Source organism: Habropoda laboriosa, unplaced genomic scaffold, assembly GCF_001263275.1.
Source record: "Habropoda laboriosa isolate 0110345459 unplaced genomic scaffold, ASM126327v1 scaffold15, whole genome shotgun sequence".
Lineage (NCBI taxonomy): Eukaryota > Metazoa > Arthropoda > Insecta > Hymenoptera > Apidae > Habropoda > Habropoda laboriosa.
This window is the reverse complement of record NW_017100141.1, coordinates 1,941,065-1,962,201: the sequence shown is the minus strand read 5'-3', so window position 1 is coordinate 1,962,201 and position 21,137 is coordinate 1,941,065. Positions and strand designations below refer to the sequence as shown.

Sequence of the window (21,137 nt, the reverse complement as noted above, 5' to 3'; positions counted from 1 at the left end):
GCTCTCCACCGGTCCGTGCCGCGAAAATCTCTCTCCCGGGTGCAATAAACTTTGCATTCTCTTACGTCACCGTGCAAGCGAGCCTCGTAATCACCGCCAGTTTACCCCTTTAACGACCATTGCCGGGTCCTCTCGCGAACGGTACCTCGGCTCTCTCTCTACCTTTGCCTCGTTCCCCGTCCTCTGGTACGCCTTTATATATCCCCTGCAACTACAGTGACCTCTCGAGAGCATCGTTTTGCACGATCATTAGCTCCTACGGATAAGATGTTGCAAAATGGCCAGACGCACGTGCTACCTTGGAGGCAATTAAAGGGAGTCGTGTTGCCTCATGTGAGTTATTAACACCGTACCTCGATCGATTCTTTCATTTTTCCAGGGAATCTTTTTGGAACGTTTTTATTCGCGACGAAAAGTCGAGCTTTTTGTGGACGGTGTGGCGAGGTTAAATTTCTTGCGATTTAAAGTTTTTCAGAGAAGTGCATCTTTCTTGTTATATTCCTCAGTTATAGATACTAACTGAACAACTCTTACAGATTAACCCCTCAACGCTCACATTTTTCTCAATTTGATATGCCAAACGTGATCAATTTTTTTCTTTTTTTAATTGTTTCCTGCGAGTATAAAGATAAGTTTCTTCTGCCGGCTATACATCTTTCACAATTGAGGAGCAGAAACATCGTCCAACCTCACCGAGAAATTAGACAATCGCTTAATAAGACGCCAGTACAGATAATAAGGTTTCTCCCGGTGGATTTCGCGAATCTAATTCCGCGTTAAGAAAGCTCCACGGTTGCGTAATCGTTCATTTGGCCGGAGAAGCCTCGCTGAAGGGGTCCTGGTCTCTCTCACGAGTCTCGTCACAATTGCAAACGGTTACTCAATGCTAGATTTGTCGCGCGCCGTTTCACGTTTCGTCACCGTTTTCCTCTTGACTGCGACTTTGTCTACACTCTTAAGTTACATTTTCTTGAACCTTGTGACATGCTCGCTCGAGACACGTATCGAAATTTATGCAATTTTATCGTCGATTAAACAGTCTTTCTTCTAAGTATGGTGACATTAATTGGTCCCATAGTTCAAAGGTTTAATTTACGATCTCGTTATAGACTGACTGATGCTGGGTTGGGCTGGAACAGCAGTTCGTAGCGTTTTTTAAATGAATTTCAAAGACAATGTTTACATATTAGCACATAAATTTATTCAACCACATGTGCCATTTTATTCCACCGTCTTTCGCCATTTTTCCCACAACTTTGCGTTCCACTGTCTTTCGTCCTCTTCGAGGCAGTTTCACGATATTTGCCATCTTTCTGGGCGATGAACTGGTCCAGATGATTCGACAATCGCCGCGAACTTTTGCCACAGGCGTGACAGAGACGGGAGATTGGTCAGACGAATTTGTAACTCTTCATCAACGACACCGAACAGTCCTGCTCCCGTGCAATTACCATTTCGCGAGGTGTCATTACGGCTCGGTCGTCCGGTTTTCGTATCGCAACGCGTGAAACAGGGCGTGGTAGGTTGGCCGGGGTAGAGTGCAGGTGCTTTCGAGAATAGCGAGCCGGCCGAGGTCGGCTTAAAGCGTGCCACTGTGTCAGTAACAGTACTCCTCGTAAAAGAGGCTCGGCCCCTGGAGGTCGCGACCCACGACCCACGTTCTAGACCCGCGATACATACCCCCCTTTAACGCCGTAACGAGCCTCGAACAGTCCTCAGAAGGCACCTGCGAGGCGGACCTTATTAAGACGAGGCCCTAATAGGCGATAGGGATCCGGAGGATTCGATTCGTGTGTCTCGAGAGGCCTCGTGAGTGCTCACCGTCAAAATGACCCACATCTTTGCCTCTTCAGGTTTCGTCTGCGGTGATTGCTCCGGGAATTTTTTGGGAAATTCAGTTGTAATGGAGAGTAACGTTTAGATGGAATGCTGGATGAACGAGGAAATTTACGTATCGATACTTGTTAGCGATAGTGGCGTAGTTTAGGAAATGGTAATTGAGGTACTTTTGTCGTGTAAAAGGGCACAGTTTTATGTTCGTTCGTTTCACATTATAGAGTAGATTCATCGTAATCAAGTAACTGAAAAAGAAGGTGTAAAATTTTTATCGATAGGTGCAAAAATTCTTTGTTTACTTTTGTGAGAACCACCTGTTGCTGACATGTGATCCAAACTCTCTTCGACACTCTGTATATTTCTCACACCTCTTCTTCAACGACTGAGTTAACAATCGTTCGATTGCACTTTGCCACGTCCGTACACTTCTCATCGATGTTCTCTTTCGAAATTTCGGGCCACCTCTGGCAAGTCGATGTTATCGACGCCGAGGTAACGGGCGAATTTCCTTGGTCTGCGCGCACACAGTGAAATGTGTCAATTATCCCGGAATCGCGTTTCTCACAAACGGGCCTCGATGACTTTTTCTTTCCCTCTCCCCCCTCCTCCCTTAGAAGCCATTGATTTCCATCGAGGCTGTTGCTGCTTAGCCGGCATCTCGAACGGCCGGTACACGTTCAGTGACGAAACCTGGACACCGTATTAGACAGGAATCCGTGTACAGGCCGTTTCGAGGTCCGCCGCGCCGTGTTTCGAGTGAAAGGCCCCCGGTGGTGTACAACAAGACGGGGGACAGAGATTCGACGCGTTGCCCAACTTGTTGCTCGACCGATACTGAAATTGAAATTCGAGAAACTCCTCCGTGAGAAATGTGTAAGACGTGGGATGAAGCGATTTGGCGAACGGTGATCGATAGATCGAAGAGTAGAATATAGATCTGTGGTAGAGTTTGTTCGTTGTAACAAGCGAGGCTCGAGAGATAGCTATTCTAGTGTGCAAAATTGAATTCGACCCGATTCATTGACCCGCTCGAACCGACGCGACCCGTCGCGACATTGTTAACCGGTTAACGGTCGACGCTAACTGGCCGTGGAATCACCGCTTAAACGATTCTATTCGCGTCGCCTGTGTAGGCACGTTTTCACGCCGTTTTTCACGCTCGATGAGTCGTCGAGAATTCTTTAAATCGAGGACAGTAATCGCCTTTTTTTTAATTAACCGAGCAAGCATTGCACCTGGTCGCGTTCGAACGTGCCTTAACCTAAATGACCTACTCAATTTTTTATTAAATTGAAGTATCAGTCATTGGTCTGTATCGGATTTTAATTAGGACGCTAAATGTGTCACTTTTTTGAGAGCAAAAGTATTGGAAATTTCCGGGTGAGGTAAAAGGTAGAATTTCTTATTGGCGGGAAATTTGAAATTTGAATATAAGTTTTGAGAAAATCAGATAGCGTGAAACGTTCGTCGAACGCAGATTCGTGCCGCTTTCGAGACCATTTTTGGTGTCGAAACGCATCTCGAGCGGCGTTTCCTTTCAAGGTTAACCTAATTTGACCCGGCTAATTACTATTTCGGTCCCGGCGGCGCGTCGCGTCTCGTCGCGTCGCCTCTCCTTTCGTTTGCTCGTTTAAGCCGCCCACGTGGCGCGAACGTGACCGTATGCATGAGGCTGACGCGTTCGATCGAACCGGGATCGATATTAATTTGAAGTAACGGGACGAGACGTTCCATTGTGCCCGATACAAAGCGTCCAAACGTTTTACGATGCGTGTCGCCCGCGTCGAACACGTCGGTATGCCTGACGATCCTCTTTCACGCAATCGGACAAGAGTACACGGGGAAGAGGATACAAAAGGAACGGTTTTAAATCTTGTCTAACGACAAATTTATACTGTACAAGATGTCTGTGCGGTGTAGACACTTTCGAGAGACAACTTTCTAAGAAACTTTGCTGTTTGAAAATTATTTATGAAATATAATACATTTTTATCGCTTTTACATTATGCATGTCTACACTTATGCGCGTGCAATATTTATTAAATATGCAAATTGCGCGTTTTGTATAATGTAACACGCATAGATAACAGCGATTTACGATAAGAATTAGCGAACTTGGTGGTACCTTGCAATGCACAGTGATCTCAAACTTTTAGCCTGCAGTGTACCGTGTGAAAATGTTTCGAGTTACGAGAGATTCAACATTTGTTGCCTATTAGCCGTAGTTGTATAACGTTCGTCGATTTCATAGTTTCTCCGATTGATAAACGAACGATATCATTAGTAGCTGCGCTATTAAGTTGCAGCAGGTGTTTAAGAGTGTCTTCTTCGTTTCCTCGCAGAACGACTGTGTAGATCCAGTGAAAGTAGTACTTTCGTGGAATCATTACGAGCTGAGAATACCAAGCGTATACACAGTGTCGTGCAGGTATATACACAGATATACGGAAAATATGAAATCCTTTAAACGACGCAACGATCTAACGATCGAGCTTCCTCCTCTGTTTTCCCCCAATCGTTCCAAAAGGGAATATCTCGGCGTCACATTACTCGTAATCCCAGCCGGCTAACGAATTCAACTGTCGAGTTAAGGTGAACGTGCATGTAACGCTGGTAACGGTACCGCTGGTTCACGCATATCGTACGTACAGTACGTATGTACGTGGCCAACTGGTTGCTATCTCTCCTCGCTACCGGCTACCCGATTGTTTCCGTATCGATTTCCATTTCTCTCTTATGGCGACCCTTAGGCTAATGACAATGAAACGTATTGCCCGGCCCCCGGTCGTACACAGGCGGGATTACATTGCGACATTTTAGGGCTCGTTACGCGGCCAAACAATAAGGCCCGACACATACCGAAAAATAGACGTCGACGTGCGACCTTTCTCTATTTGCAGATAGAGAGTGGATTATGTTACGCACGTTTTGTAGAACCTCTGGGTAGGTGATTGTTAGACGCGGTGGCTGTGTTATTGCGGTCTTTTGGCACTTTGGATGGGGTATCTAGAGTGTCTTTTCATTGGGACCGGGGATATATCGTAAAAAGTGGGGTGTTGGGAGAATTTTACTAAGTTTTCCAAGGTCGGCATTCGAATCTGTGATCTTTGGGACCGTAGTGTCACTTGATCAGTCGCTTTAATCACCCTAATCAAAGCTATCTTCCCTCTCTTTCCTATTTTCGCAAGGGTTTTCTATCGCTTTCCCAAATTTACCAAAGGGGAGAGAAATCAGTTCGAGAGATATCGCGCCCAAAATTCGGAGTGTAGAGAGGAGAGAATTTTTTCAAATTCTCAGGAGAAAAAAGATTTTGGCCTTAGAATTCGAATCCGTGATCTTTGGGACCGTAGAGTCCGTAGAGTTCTCCCCTTTTTCTATTTTCGCAAGGGTTTTCTATCGCTTTCCCAAATTTACCAAAGGGGAGAGAAATCAGTTCGAGAGATGTCGCGCCCAAAATTCGGAGTGTAGAGAGGAGAGAATTTTTCTAAGTTCTCAGGGAAAAGAAGGTTTTGGCCTTAGAATTCGAATCCGTGATCTTTGGGACCGTAGAGTTCGTAGAGTTCTCCCCTTTTTCTATTTTCGCAAGGGTTTTCCATCGCTCTCCAAAATTTACCATAGAGCTAAAAATCTTTCACGAATTACACTCAAATTTCCTTGGACGAAAAAACCTTTACTCCACCCTTTCGATTAATTTTTGCATACCTTACACCCCTAAGTCCTTCACAAAGCAGAATCCTCGAGAAAACTGCTCAAGGATGAACGACGAAATAGGAAATTATCACAGAAATATCACGCTGTTGCGTGATAGATTGTACACCGGTTATCGCGAACGCTTTATTGAAAGGCTGTTAGCGGTTGAAAGTTAGCGCTGCATTATCATTGAGCGGTGCAGGAAGTGTCGGTGAGGCCGGACGAAAGCGATACACAGAGACAACGATGGAAAGTGGCAGGGACCGGGCAGTTACGCTACTAACTGGCGTCGTTTCGTCGATTAAACTCTTATTAGAATTCCAGCGACCGGGTGACCGTGAAATCGAAGCTGCTCGCTGGCTACGAGTCAAGGAAAGCGTGCACCAACCGATCGTTGATCGACGGCTATTTGTTTTCACTCGATCAAGAACACTCGACCGGCGCGCGTTTTGCTATTCGATGCTCGTCCGACGAAAGCAACGGAGAGGGCAGCTGTTTTGCATGTGCCATGGAATTCTTCTCCAGGCACGTTCTTCTTTCGTTCTTGTTCAGTCCTTGGTAATGCTTCCTTCGATTTCTTCACTTTCCTCGCTGTTGCGTCCTCCAATTCGCCAGAAAACATCCAAACTATCTGTTGGTTCACCATCGATGGTTACACACCGAAGAATGGAATCAGCTAAACCGTAACTCTGTCCAACCAACAAACCATCCGAAGAATCTCTTACCTCATTTTTACTCTAATCCAGGGAACTTCTATACGCAACAAGTTCCAGACGAGTTCACAGCTCGTCAGCTATCGGTTATCCCACGGTTGTTCAAGTTGGAATCGATACTCGATCATTTCGAAGCTTCGACTATCCAATGTAATTAAGGTAGGTTAGCCTCTGCTGCAAAATCCTTCGGCTAAAGATTTCCCAGATAAATATCCCCTCACACGTGAAACAGACAAATGGTTAACACGAACGAGAGAAACTTCGACTACAGTTAGCGTGAGTGATTCCTAATGATCATAACGCGCAGATAGGAAGAAAGTACCGTCTCTAAGGGGAGGTAGAGAGAGAGAAAAAAAGGATTGACCCGTAGGAGGAGATGGAAACGGCACGATGGCACACACGAGAGACCCTACGGTTGCACATTATACCTGCGATTGCCTGAGGCAGCCACGAGCGGGAGGCTCGACCAGTCATTCCCGACAAGTGCGCATCACGACATCGCTCTACCTTATATCCCACCTACGTTCACATCCACCCACGTTTTCCACCTTATTCCACCTTAACCCGCGGTCCGCTTTCGGGAGATCTCTCTCACGGCGAGCCTAACCGTTCGAGGTCAGTTAGCTCTGGCCGCCGTTGCTGCTGCTGCTGTGGGTCAGGTCAAGAAACCGCCTGGTTTGTCCTGCCCCTCTCACCCCACCACGATCACCTCGATATATAATGTCGTGTATCGATCGTTACGGCCTTGACACCGTTTCGAGCCAACTACTTGTTGGCGACTTTTTTTTTCTTACTTTCGTTAATGGTATAATTAATCTTGTCTCGCTCTTTTATTCCAGCTGGTGAATTAGAATTTGTAATTGTGCTCGCTACGATAGGGCGATTGTTGCCTTCTAATTGGTTCGATGTATCGGTAGCTGACTTAATCGCGTTTCGTTTTGTTCTTTGTCTGTTGGTACGTTGCGCGAGATGGGTGATGTCAGGAGATTGCGAGCTAGGGGAAAAATAGGATAGTTGGAAAATTATTGAAATTGGAAAGACAATGGGAGAAAAGATTTCAATGGCTCAGGTTGGAAAGTGTTGAGGTTACTCTATGTTTGCGTCGAAAAATATTTGAAACACCAAAGAAATTTAACAGCAGCGGATGAATTTGTGGAACGACATGGCGATTACCTTTTCTCAATAAAATTTCAAGGTATTGTACTATCGGGGCCTCCATACCCAAATAGGCAACCGACAAGGGAGAATAGAGAGGGAGTAGTTGGCGTAGTGGGCTAAGCCGAAGGTCCAGGGTTCGATTCCCGTTGGGTCCCTCGAAATTTTTCCCTAGATTCCTACAGTATATTTCAAATATTGATCTAAATTTCCAAGTGGTATTCGACTTGAGAAATGACCTAATAGTTTTAATCACAACCTCGTACAAATTGATCACCGACGTCTGATCGATCGTCGTTCCTCTCGTGAAAAAAGAGAGACATTAGCGAGCTGACTGTACAGCGACACTCGGTAACAGTAGGTACGTTGAATATCTGCGTGACGTTTGAAAAGCATTCTACAAATCGAAAGGAAAGTCAGGCTCTCTCTGAGAAGGTTAATCCCGCCTCTCTCTCTCTCGTGGGAGCAACCCGCCAGAAGGACGTTAATTTGCAGACAAGGTAGTTCCAGATAAATAACAAGCCTGAGCAACACCTTGGACCGATACAGATTGCTCACCTCCAGGGAATCTAATCTACACGTACACGGTGTTTCGATGGCCGAATACACATCACACACGCTCCTTCAATGAAATTAACTACCATACTTACACATGGAGAGTCTCTCCCTCCCCCTTCCCTAGACACCTGTCGAGCATGCCACGAAAATCGAGAAACAAGACTAACAGCACGATGGAATGTTCACGGGTAAACGCTACGTAACGTCGCCACGCAGCAGAGGCAGCAGCCGGTAGGTAATATCCGTGAAATGTCAATAACCGACACAGCTACAGCGTTTTACATAATGAACCACGTTAGATAGGTGGTACCCACCAACAGCCACTTCTCGTCTCCAATCGACGGTTTCTTCTTTTCTTCCCTCTTTTTTTCTCCTACTCTTTCGAACCGCCTACCCGCTGATTATTTCTCTCTCTCGTTATTTTTATCACGCCACCGACAAACGTCCAGGATGTATGTTCTCACCTCTCTCAGCGGTGGGGCTCGTTAGTGATTTGCGTGCTAACAATGGACGACGCCGGTCCCTGGCTAATTATTCCGTACACACGTGCGCGTGTCTCTCCCCTCTGACTCCTGCCCCTTCTGTTTACCTGTACACACACTGTTCTACAGGGTGCTGCGAAAGTGTGGCGAACTGAAATGAATTGTTTCAGAGGTGTTGAAATTTGAAATTTAAACACTCGATAGGTAGATCTCGTTTGATCGTAATCTAGTAATAGTTGAGTCTAGTCTGAGTGAAGGATTAACACCTTGTCTTGCGATTCTTTTAGCGGCTGTTTGAGTGAAGGTAGAATTTGGCAGTGTAACTATATCTCCGTCACACCTTGACTGTTTTAAAGACAGTTGACACGTTCACCAAGATTTTTCTCTGCACTCTGCATCTTCGCGTTTGAGACAACCGGTATCACAGAATCTTCAGTCCCACGTATTCGACCTCCACAAAGCTTCTCTCTCTCTGTTGGGCAACTGTTTCGAGGCTGGCCAGGCTAACCAGCCAGCTTATTCGTATGCATTTGTATGCACAGCTGTGTATTGTTGGTTGCAAAACAGGCGAGCGAGTTGGTAATCGACGTAACACGCCGCGAAGAAGAAGAAGAAGGAGAAGAAGAAGAGGGACCCTGTCAGGTCTGGTGAGGAGAGGAGAGAAGCAAGAGACAAGGGAGGCGGGTTAATCTTGCGTAACGTAATGATTCTTCTCTCTCTCTTCGTCTCTCGTTGGATACACCGATGTTACTTTTCGATTTCTTGCGTCCCAAGCCATGATCGATGATGGTAAATCGTACGAATGCTTTACGATGATAATGATACGTTACGATTCCACGCTTGCCTGCTGCCTCCGCCGCGCGTCTCCTCACAGCCCCTCTCATTTCTCTGTTTCGACGGGGACACTCGTGGAATAATGACTGCTGCCTCCTCTCGCCGATGGGGGACCATTCGATCGGACGTTGATTTGCCTTTTTGCTACAGGGCAGACCCGGTGCGCCGTGTTTCCGCGGCAAAAACGCGTGTATCGCGGCTGGACGATGCTGGTTCTTGGTTCTTTGCCAGAGACGTTTTTGGCAGATTCCTGTGATATAGGTGGCGAAGCTTGTGGATTATGTGTCATTTTGTGTAACTTGCTGAATGATTCGTTTTTTTCTTTTTTCACTATTTCAACGTGGAATCAGATGGTTTTAAATAAGTGAAAGAAAGAGTTGCTGAGTTTGCTCTTGGCAAAATTTTGACAGGGAATTTTGTCAGAGTAGATGTAACACTTTGCCTTGTAATAACGAGTCGTAACTTTAGTTTAAATTTATAAATATGACGATTATTAATTTTTAAAGCGGCGACTACTTGATGTTAACAGAAATGCCCACTGAAAAATCACAAGGAAAGGGGATTTAAATCAGAGGAATGGAATATTCAATTTAAATTCGATATTAATCAGACGGTCTGGTTATGTACGGTCCAAGAGAGGTCCCATATAAATTTTGTAACGCGACGGCAATGTTTAAGAATCGATTAGCCCCGCTTTCACTTTCCCGGGACCAGTTCGATCCGTTCCACGTAATCGTCGCTTAAAAACGAGCCATGCAAGGTGGTCCCTTGGATCTTTGCACAACCTATGCACAGGTGAACGTTCATTAACGGGTGGTTCAATTGGATTTCGTCGACTTTTCAAACGTTCCCCTCTTTTTGTACGTGTACATAAAAGGGTTAATAGAAAGGTTGGCGCATGGCCTGTTTAGCGAAGACGTGCAAGTTCACTTTTCCCGGGCGGAGGTTTAACGACCACTTAATTGCAGGACTCGCGTTACGAACGCTTCGTTAATTGAGGCTCGCGTGGAAACGAAGCGATACTCGCGATCCGGCTGTCGTGGGAAAGAGACGAGCGAACGTCGCGGCGCCGTCGTCTTCTCTCTGAGAACGCGCGGGCAGAGAGTAGCGCTCGAATTAGGCGAAGCCTGGCCTTTTTCTCTTTGCGCGCGATGCAGTCGTCGATGATTCGCGGAGAGCTACTTTAGTTCTTTATCTGCATCACGTGGTACGGTGTTGTAGGGATTTTTCCTCCCCGAACGGTAATTAGGAATAAAGGCTGTGTAATTATAGGCTGTTCGATTCTTTGTTAAAAGTCTTCCGAGGAAAAACATGGATTATAAAAGAAAATTATTATGGGCTTGTTCTTAGAACAGTGTCTATAAAGGGTGCGCGATTAAAGAGAATTTATCTTCTACTTATATAGAACGTACTGATAAAGTTTAAATGACGAATCTTTGGTGGTTGTTAGCGGACGGGATACGAGACCGTGCGGTGGGATCTCGTTTTCCGCGAATGATAGATGGCGGACTATCATTTGACGCGATTTCCTCGCTCGTAATGGGCACGAAGAGGTCAGAGATGTGGCCCGTCGTGCACAAGTAGACAAAGTGTCCTGGGATGGCCTCTTCGGTAGTGGAATTCGCCGGGTATAACAGTCATTCCTTGCGGGTTTGCCACGGCTGTTACGCGGCCGCCAAGCTAATTGAGTAGAAAGCCGCTGAAACTGGAAATCAACTGGCGGCATTAAACGTCCCTACTAATCGCCAAAGAATACCCCAGAGTAATTCACAATTTTATCCAATTTCTCTTTGGAAATAACACATTCCCGGTTAATTGGAGTTGAAAATTTTACTTGAAAACTGAGTTTTTCCAGTTTTCAGTCGTTTTCACACGATATCACAATATATACTCAGAACTTGTAATTTTCTTGAAATTACGCACATGGCACACACTGCAGATCACTCTGCGTCGACACTGTGTCGACGGTGGCACAGGGGGATAGTCCATACTGCGTCGACACTGTGTCGACAGTGGCACCGGAGAATAGTATATATCGCGTCGACACTCTGTCGACGGTGGCATTAGTCCATACTGCGTCGACACTGTGTCGACAGTGGCACCGGAGAATAGTATATATCGCGTCGACAGGCACAGGGGGATAATAATTTTTGTGTCGACGCACCTGGTGGTTGAAAAAATATGACGGATCGACGGCGCGCAGTTTTCCCCACGGGCGAAGTCTTTAATCCTTTCGTCGATCGATTTCTCGTCCGCGATAGCATACCGGGTGGGGACAGGCTTCCTACAGAGGCAACGGTGAGGAGACGAAGGGGTTGGTTGGTCGAGGTGGCCAGAGAGTGGACACCGGATGTGGGATATGCAGACGACGAGACGCGTGGGATTCCTTGTGTGATGCACGCGAGTTCTCTCGGTGTCTCGGCCAGTCTGGTCGAACGAGGGACAGCCTCGAGACGAGAGGAGACGAGAGATCGAGAGAGAGAGGGAGAGGTGTATATACGGTTGCCCCGTAGTAGAAATCTCTCCGTGCCTGCTGGACAAATCGTCGATCGCACCGCAAACACACCACGGCTGGGAAAGGGAAGCCGTGTGTGCGTGTGGATGAAGGAAAGATAGAAGGGGTAGGGGGAATAGAAATCGCGAAAGAAATCGTAGCGGTATATCTCTGACAGTGTCAGAAGATCGTGTATAGCTTGTTGCGTTCGAGCCATGCTAGATTTATGTTCCTACGAGTTGTACGTGGAGAAATTGAACGACGCGAGAGCTTTAACCCTTTCGTGACCATTTCAGTACTCGTAAGACAAATTCGAGAGGGTTAAGCTAGATTAAATTCCGCCTGAAGGATTATTGCGGCAATCTAGGTATATCTAGAGTGTAGATTTAAACTAGTGGCCATTGCGAAGCTTAGTACTGGGTTAATCCTGATAATTCTTCCTATTGTATTAGTCTACTATACAAAAGGTATTCCTCCTTCATTTCAACCGAAACTGTCTCCCACACCTAGCCTAATCTAACCATAACTCAAGTATCGAGTATACAGAATCTCCACGCGAAGGAATCCAACGTGCACAAGTCCTCACGTGCAACGAGGGACCCCTTTATCGCCCACGACGCGCTTCGATTGGTTAACGAGGTGGCGGATCTTTAATTGCCTTTCATAAAGCGTTGCACCGCTCGTTGTGTCACGTTTACAGGCCGCCTTTTAGGCGTATATACCAGGCACACCTACGCTTTTAAAGGCGGTGGCACCTCCGGATCGACCTTATTAGAGATTAGTCTATCGAGTGGGACTGCATCTGGGTCGCGTTTAAAGCTTAAGGACTGGGCAAGGACTGGGTCGAAGCGTGTCAAGGACGACCGCGAGGAAGCCAACGGAGAAAGAGAGAGACCCCTTTTGCTTCCACCGATCAACCTGTTGTTCAATTATTGCCAATTGCCCTGACGAACGTGCCTCGAGATTGCGTAACAGTCGTCACAGCCGGCTCTCTGTGTGTTCGTTCTTTCGGCGTTGGATCGATGTTGATCGATGAATCGAGAGTGTTTAGAATCGCAGGAACGTTTCTCCATTGTCTACTGTCTCTGATCGGGATGATTTACGGAGATGTCGATCCTGATTACCATGGTAATTAACAGTGGACAGGGTTAAGTAATGGGAGAGCCACCTGTTGCTCAATTGTTTTGAAAGGATTGGTCACGTGGTGAAGCAATAGGTCAACAATTCCAGAATTTTCTATTTTACTCGTAGTTTATTCGCTAGTTTTAAAAATTCTATTTACGACACCAATAGAGACACTTTCTATACCTCTAAACGGTATCCACAAATGATCACCGAAGAATAGGGTACTTTGCCTCTCAGGCTCAAGGAAAAAAGAGACACTCTCCGGGTTACACGTTTGTCGTTACAAGTCGTAAAATCGCAATAATCCACTTTACCACCGTCTTTACGATAGAAATTCAAGCTACCCTAATTCCCTCGAATTTTCACTCGGCAAACTCATACCCGACCTAACAGTCCTAAACATTCCGTTCCGTAAATCCTCCGTGTCCGAGTAATTTCCCTATCTCTATGCTCATCTGCGGTACAATAAAGATCGAATGGAAGATAGATATGTTGTTTTCCAGCGCGCTTTTGTCCACTCGGCGATCAGGCTCGCGGGGGAGAGCCGGCGGGCCGGAAGTGAATTGTGAACGCGCGACGACCGACAGGAAATCAGCGTACCGGCCGGACGGAAAGCGGTTAAACAGAGCGTAGATTCGACGGGATCGATTCGACCAGGGGGCAAAAACTCGTCGTGGCTGCGAGAGCAAACACAGAGGAAAGAGAAAAGAAAAATGATCGTTTACGAGTGGATCGTGCAGAGAACGTTTGTTGCATACGAACAAGCAAAGAAGGAGTTGCACGATTTTATTAGGTTTCTTCGTCTGGTATCGCGATTTTAATCGTCCCCGATAAGCTAACTGGACTGTGAATCCGGAGTTGGCGCGTTCCTGGAACAGCGATACCCACCGATTATCCACACTTTTCTCCTTTCTCACCGGGGCACAGATAGGGGGGGACGAAAGAACGTATTAGGAGCTGTTTCTGTTTCGTTTTCGTAACTCTCTGTGTGTAACCGATGGTTGGACGAGATACGGCCACGGGGAATAATCGAATTCACCGTGTGTTCGCGATCAACCTTCGTTCGGTAAGGCGAAATCCTTGGTACGTAATTGGTTAAACGGGTTCCAGGACCGTAGCCGATCGAGGATTAAACGCGGCGTTATATCGCCTGGCTACTGTTAATTCGTAACTGTACTCCGTTTCAGTAAGTTCTCTGTCGTTTTGCGGTTTAGAGAAAAACGCCGTGGATTCGAGCACTCTTACGAATTATCCTGTTGCGTTCTACATACCATACCGGATCATGGAAATGAATGCTTTTTCTCGGTATCGGAGAATAGCGATACGTTCTCTCGTTCATGAATTATCGAATACGTTGCTAGTGGGGCTGTTACGAGAATCTGAGTATGTACTCGGTGCATTGGAATACCAATTTTGAATAGTTGAATTTTCCTGCTGTAGAACTATGAACAATTCGAGTATTCCAAGGGTTTGAATTTCGAATCGTCTCGAATGTTTCTTTCACAGGATGAGGTTCGTATACAGTTAGCATAAGTAAGAAGATTACACGTGATTTTGTAGAGATCTGATCATAAATCAGAGATGATTTTAATAGAAAATGATCAGATCGAAGGTAATGATATTAGATTCTTTTATTCCTCGAACTATCGCAAAAATTTCCCTCGTTCTAAGCATATTAAGTACCCGTCTATACTTATGAGAAGAGAAAAAAAAAGGATGAAATTCTTGGTACACTCGTACCGAAAGCCTATCATCATGCTGTCCAAGAGACATTCCTAACTCGACCGTCGTTTCTCGTTTCGAAGCACACCGGGGTAAGTTCGACGCGTTTCTCGCGACGTTCGAGAGCGCAATAAACGCGCGGACGTTCATTTATCTTTCGCGTAATTGCGCTCGCTTCGGAGATCTCTCGCGGTGTAAATTAGTTTATCGTGGACAAGGTTTCTGTTAGACCGCCTTGTACACCGTACCACAATGGAATTCCGCATGTTTAGGGATCGGTGCTTCTTTTCCCCTTTTTTTTCTTCTTTTTTTTTTTCTTTTGCCGGTGTCCGTGATCTTTTGTTTAGCCCATACAAGGGTACACCATAATTTTCTCGAAAGAAAGACGCGCTGCGCTCTCTGAAGGGAACGGCCAGGCTCTTCTCTCTTTCTCTCTGTTGCGCTCTTATGAAGGAGAGAAAGAACGGGAAGGAGAGCAGGCCGACTTTATTTCTCCATAAAGCAGAGTGAATTCTCGTTCTTGCCTGTGCTCCTGGCCAGATGATCGCCTCGTTTCGTGATTGCCACGCACACTGGAAAATGATCGTCAGCCACCGGGAACGAACACGTATCGGCTCTTTCTTGCCGGTCCTCGCGAAAGCTGCGCTGCAAAGTGCTTTTTCTTTATGCATCGATAAATACTAGGGCTCTTACGAAAGTCCGAATATTCCAGTTATTCGGATACTTCTCAACTGTTCCGAGTTGAAATTCGAATTCCGCTGTTGTTCGAGTATTCGGAACGTGTGAAATATTCGGCGCAATTTGAGATTCAAACACTTTCAGTATCCGAATTATTCGAATTATCCGAATTATATGAATTTTCCGAATGATTCGAATTATCCGAATTACCCGAGTTATTCGAAGAAAGAATTCTTATTCGAAATGATCCAAATTATACGAATGATTCGAATTATCCGAATTACCCGAGTTATTCGAATAAAGAATTCTTATTCGAATTATACGAATTTTCCGAATTATTCGAATTACCCGAATATCCGAGTTATTCGAATAAAGAATTCTTATTCGAAATGATCCAAATTATACGAATGATTCGAATTATCCGATTTATTCGAGTAAAGAATTCTTACTCGAAACGATCCAAATGATTCGAATAGTCGGACAATTCAAAGTTTCTTTTAGCCCTAATAGGTACTTCGTTGGCTGAGTTTCATTTCAGAAAGATGCTTCTATAATAGGTAGTGTACATTTCCTAAGTCTTATTGTGCCTGCTCATTACTGTACTATTGTATTCCACCATTCTCTGTATCATACTATTGCACCGCTATCGAACGATCTATCTATAGCAATCGTTACTCCTATTTCTTTTTTTCCCACCGGAGTAAGAAACTATCGTCATCCGTGTAATTTCTTTTCTCACAAACGAAGAACAATCTTCTAAAACAGGGTTAAAAATCAACCGAGTAGAATCTCTACCATATTCTGAAAGTTCCGAATTGAAATTTCAAATGAGGAGATTTCTGAAATGAAATTGCAAATCGTGGATTGCCAGGCGGATAAGAATTTCACGAATTTCACAATTCGAAGTAGATCAAATTCCTTTCGAACTTCTAATCGTACATCTTCCTAGCCTACAGCTGTATAATTAACCGATTATCAGATTCTTATCGGAGGTAGAACTTTCAGAAAAAAGAATGAGAAGGATCTTTCCTTACTCGGTGCTCGAGTGAGATATATTAAAAATCAGAAGAAGAAGGTCGAACTGTTACTTCTATTTAATAAAACATTCTTCCTTCCAACGGAGCCAATTAGAATAATTTCTGAACGATTCGTACGCAAGTTTGCCCGAAACTGAAGCTGAATCCCCAACGAAGAAAGTAGCAACTTTCCATCGCATCTGCAGTAATCACAGAGACTCGTGTATGTCACTCGCTCCTTCCATCTCCAGCGTGTAGTAACGGCTACGTCGAAATAAATACACGCACCACACCGGCGTATTTCCATAAATATTTCATCGAGGACGATAAACGGTGGAGGAAACAGCCACGTTTCCACGCAGCTAAGCATACTTCTACGCGCTCTTTCCCCGTACGAACGCCTTCGACAGATCGTTTTCCTTGGAAATATGTTAATGAAGTTCGCGCCGTCTCTTTCACGATGCATTATTCCCGCGTGCACGGAAACCACTTCCGTCCAGGGACGGAAGCCGTTTGTAGTATGTGTATTGTACGTAAGGTGGGTATAGTTGCCGGTGGATTTGTTTCGTGCTCTTTCCAAAACATCCGTGCAGAGGAAACACAGGGAGATACGATATTGATACGGAGTTGGGGAGGAGGAGATGGAGAAAACGATGACGCGTACGACGTCACTTTCGCTCGTTACGAAAGCTGAATCTGCGACTGTTTTTCCCTTGGTCGGAGGAGAAGAGTTGCTCTTGCCGGGGCATGGAATTGCACGCTCCTCGTCCACGGCGTTCGACAGCCGAAGAAATTTCACCTAGAACGACGATCGGCGACCCAGATTTCCCGTGATTAATACCGCGCGTCGAAGATAATTGGAATAGCGTCGGTGCGGAGTACCGATTTCGAAAGTGTTTCTCGATGGGTAACTTTGGGATTTCGGTGCGTTTCCATTTCAGGGGTTTGCAGGTTGAACGGGTTTTGGTTTGAGTGCTTTTCAATTTGGGCGCGTTCCAATCTGGGTGCTTTTCAATTTGGGCGCGTTCCAATTTGGGTGCTTTTTAACTTGGGCGCGTTCCAATTCGTGCGCTTTTTAATTTGGAGGCCCTCCAGCTTGAGTGCTTTGCAATTTGAACGCGTTTCGGCGTGAGTGCTTTTCAATTTGCGCGCGTGAAAATTCGAGTGCTTTGCAATTTAAACGCATTTCGATTCAAGTCTTTTTCAATTTGAACGCGTTCCAATTTGAGTGCTCTTTAATTTGGACGCGGTTCAATTCGAGTGCTTTGCAATTCAAATGCATTTCGATTTAAGGGCTTTTCGAATCGAAAGCGTTTCAATTCTAGCGCTTTTTAATTTGAACGCGTCACCATTTCGGACGCGTTTCAATTCGAGTGCTTTCAACTTGAACGCATTTCTGTACGAGTGCTTTTCAATTTGCTAGCGTGAAAGTTGAGACGCGTTTCAATTCGCGTCCTTTTAATTTGAACGCTCCGTCATTTCAATGTGTGTCAATTCGCAGTGCACTCTGCGCACTTCGTCAAATCGCCCTTCTTCGCTCCCCGTTCATTCCCCATGCAGTGCCTCCGGTCTCTCACATATGCATCTTATGATTACTGCACTCGCGTTAGAAAGTTCATACTTTCTGATTAATTCCAATACGATATCACTTTCATGAAGATTCTACTTCACTTTCGGGGAAACGTATGCTCGCGAATTTTTACGTATTAGACAGAACTTACGGGGGAGATGTATTTCGTGGTTGCAGCATTCGCGATGGAAAGTTGCCGCTTTCTTATTAATTTCAATATTAACACAGCTCTCCTTAAACATTTTGCCTTAGTTTCAGATATTCAGATGAGATAGAAAGGCGCGAGAATTAATTAATGCACCATCTATAAAAGAAAGTTTTGTCTATCCTAAACGATCTCACATTTCGTATCGACAAATGTCCACTTGACCTTTCAATTTTTCATATAATTTCCAAGTCATCATAAAAAATTTCGTAACTTTCAATTCATTAGCCATAAAAAAAGCTATACTTTTATCCCTTTTTAAAAAATAAAATTCCCATTTGAAGATCATGTGTACCGATCGTAAAATTAAATATTCCAACCCGAAGCTGTTATAAAAAATGGCGAGCACTTTCGTCCATCGTTGGAACGCGATGCACGCGAGGGAAATACGTGAAACGCAGAGTAGAGGAAACGTAGTACGCCACCGTTGCTCTTGATGAATGACCGATTTATGATTCTTCAGAGATATTGTACCTCCCCACGTGGCTTTCCTTTCCACCTGAATGGCTAGCCGCCTCTGTCTTTCCACTTCTCTGTCCCTCTCTGTCCGCCGTGTGTACACACTGTTTTTCCACCTAAAGGCCCTTCGCTAGAGATCATCTTCTCTCTCTCTCTCTCCCTCTCTCTCGTTTTTCTCTATCCCGACGGTAGCCCCTAAATCTTCCTCTAAACATAATAATAGAGTTTGAAGAGGGATCTGCTGGCGTGCAGCAGCAGAGCCGGCGTTGTTGGAAAGTTTGATTAGCTCGCCGCGGATGGAGAAGAGGCTGTGCTCGCTTCCATGGACGCGACGGGAGATTGCTTTTCGTGGTTGATATTCCGTCGATGTTTTCTCTGGAATGTCGACGTCGATGCACACCGCTCCAACTTTTTTAATCATTATTTCTTCCCTCTTCTTTCCTTCTTTCTTCTCTTTTTTTCTTCGATCTTTCTCTTCTACCTCGAAGGAGATCGAGGCGTTGCAGAAATTGCTCGAGGTAGAGAGTCTTGGAATGGATGTAGGAGAACGAGACGAGTAAATTAGCTTGTTAATGAGGGTAGATGGATACATTTTTTTTTTTTTTTTGTTCGATTTTCTCATCGAGCTTAATCTGCGAGATATCGACGTCCACTCGTTTCTCTCATTGTCAGTTCATATTTCTACGGTGTCCGCCTACAGCTGGTAGTTCTACGCGACGTGAAACTACGTAGAAAGTCCTTGTACCCGATAGAAATAATAACGACGTCAGAAGTTCAATGCAACGTGACGAAACACATAATGCACGCGACGAAGTGTGACTGCCTCGAATTCATTCTGATTTCTCCGGTGCAGGCGGTCACAGTTTGTTGTGTACTCGCCTCTCTCTATTCATCTCGTGTCTTTGAAAAGTCGCCTAATCTACATAAGTTACGCTTCTCTAGAAATCGAACATTTAGAACGCCGTGAAAACGTCTACGAGTCTTTCTTAATTTTCTTCTCGAGATAAGAAGATGATTAACGAAATAATTGGGTCGCGAAAGGGTTGAAGGGTCAACGAAGTTCAGTCGTAATTCATAATAGACGAATTCTCTTGAAATCGGACATTCAGGACGCTCTATAGATGTCTGCTAGCTTTTCTTAATTTTCTTCCCGAGATAAGAAGATGATTAACGAAATAATTTGGTCGTGAAGGGTTAACTTGGTTAGGCAGCTTTAAACGCGTAACGTGGGTGACTGACTGTAAATTTTTAACCGCGACTGGTCGCATCGTTTTAAAATTCGGTCACTCGGCCACAGATACATCGGTGACACCGGCTCTGTTTAGACTCTAGGTTATTGCGCGGGAATATACGCGCTTTTTCTTATACCTGTAGAAATGTTAAATCAAACTTTGACCGGTTAATAGGCTATCGGTCGGTAAGCGTCGGCGAAAAAAAAATGGATTAATAGGCTATCGGTCGGTAAGCGTCGGCGAAAAAAAAAATGGATTAATAGGCTACCGGTCGGTAAGCGTTGGCGGCAAAAAGCCGATTAATAGGCTACCGGTCGGTAAAGTGTTAACACGGAAGTGCGTGAGAATAAAATGAAGAATTACATTAAGATGAAAGTGCAGCAAAAGGCTCCAAACAGTGTAGTGCGAGCAAATTTTCCAAACGCCTACAGGCGCCAATAGTAATGAAAGGGTTAAATCGTAATTCGTAATCGACGAAATTTCCTTTGTATCAAACTTGAAAATTAAAAAAAAAAAAAAAATGATCGTATACATTTTCTGTTGCAGGCAACGAGGAAGATTTCAAAATGCGGATACCTGTTCGTCGCCCCAGGCTGGGACTTTTCGAATCCGCTGAATCGGACGAAGGTGAGCGATGAAAATGAGAAAATGATCTTTCTATCTTTAATTGAAAAACTCCTCTCTACGTTGCTCTCCGCCTTTCTCCCTCGATCTCACACGGGCGTTAAGGTTAGACTCTCGGCGCGGAAGCGTGGTGAAACGATCGAAGGTGGAGATCGGAAATGCCGCGTCCGGGCCATCGATCACTTCCGTTTCGATGCCCCGGGCACTCTTCGCCGCGTTATCGACAGTCTATGATCGCGAGATCGTGTTACAAGATCGATCGAACCGCGCAATTTTCTCATTATCGAGAAAGCGAGGATAAGCGTGCACAACCCTGCCTCTGGATCCTCCTTCGACGCGCTCAAATCGATCGATACCCTTTTTTATTTTTTCAATCTTTCCTGCAACGTACACTTAACCTCTAATTTGCATTCTACTTTTTTGCAAAACGGATGGAAGAGTTGGACGGAATTTTGGAAATTTAATTGCGAAATTATAAAAAAATTTGCAAAAGATTTAGTCTGGATGTGAACCATTAAATGGTCCCAAACTTTCGTTGCTTAGCTTTCATATACTTAGCGAGCACTTCGAATTTTTTATCACCCAAACCAAACAAATCGAAGTAAATTCTTGTAACTTTAATTGCAAAATTATAAAAATATGGGTAAAAAATTCAAACTCAGTGTGAACCATTAAATGGCCCCAAACTTTCGTTGCTTAGCTTTCATATACTTAGCGAGCACTTCGAATTTTTTATCACCCAAA

At 44.9% G+C, this 21,137-nt stretch overlaps 1 protein-coding gene across 1 annotated transcript in view; it reads left to right on the top strand.

Annotated features, from left to right (window-relative positions):
- The window catches only part of LOC108570944 (protein outspread), a 223,782-nt gene that overhangs the window by 32,511 nt on the left and 170,134 nt on the right, over positions 1–21,137 (top strand). Inside the window, exon 2 of the mRNA XM_017932885.1 lies at positions 20,316–20,396. Within this exon, the coding sequence (XP_017788374.1) occupies positions 20,316–20,396 (81 nt within the window). The remainder of the gene's footprint in view (positions 1–20,315; positions 20,397–21,137) is intronic.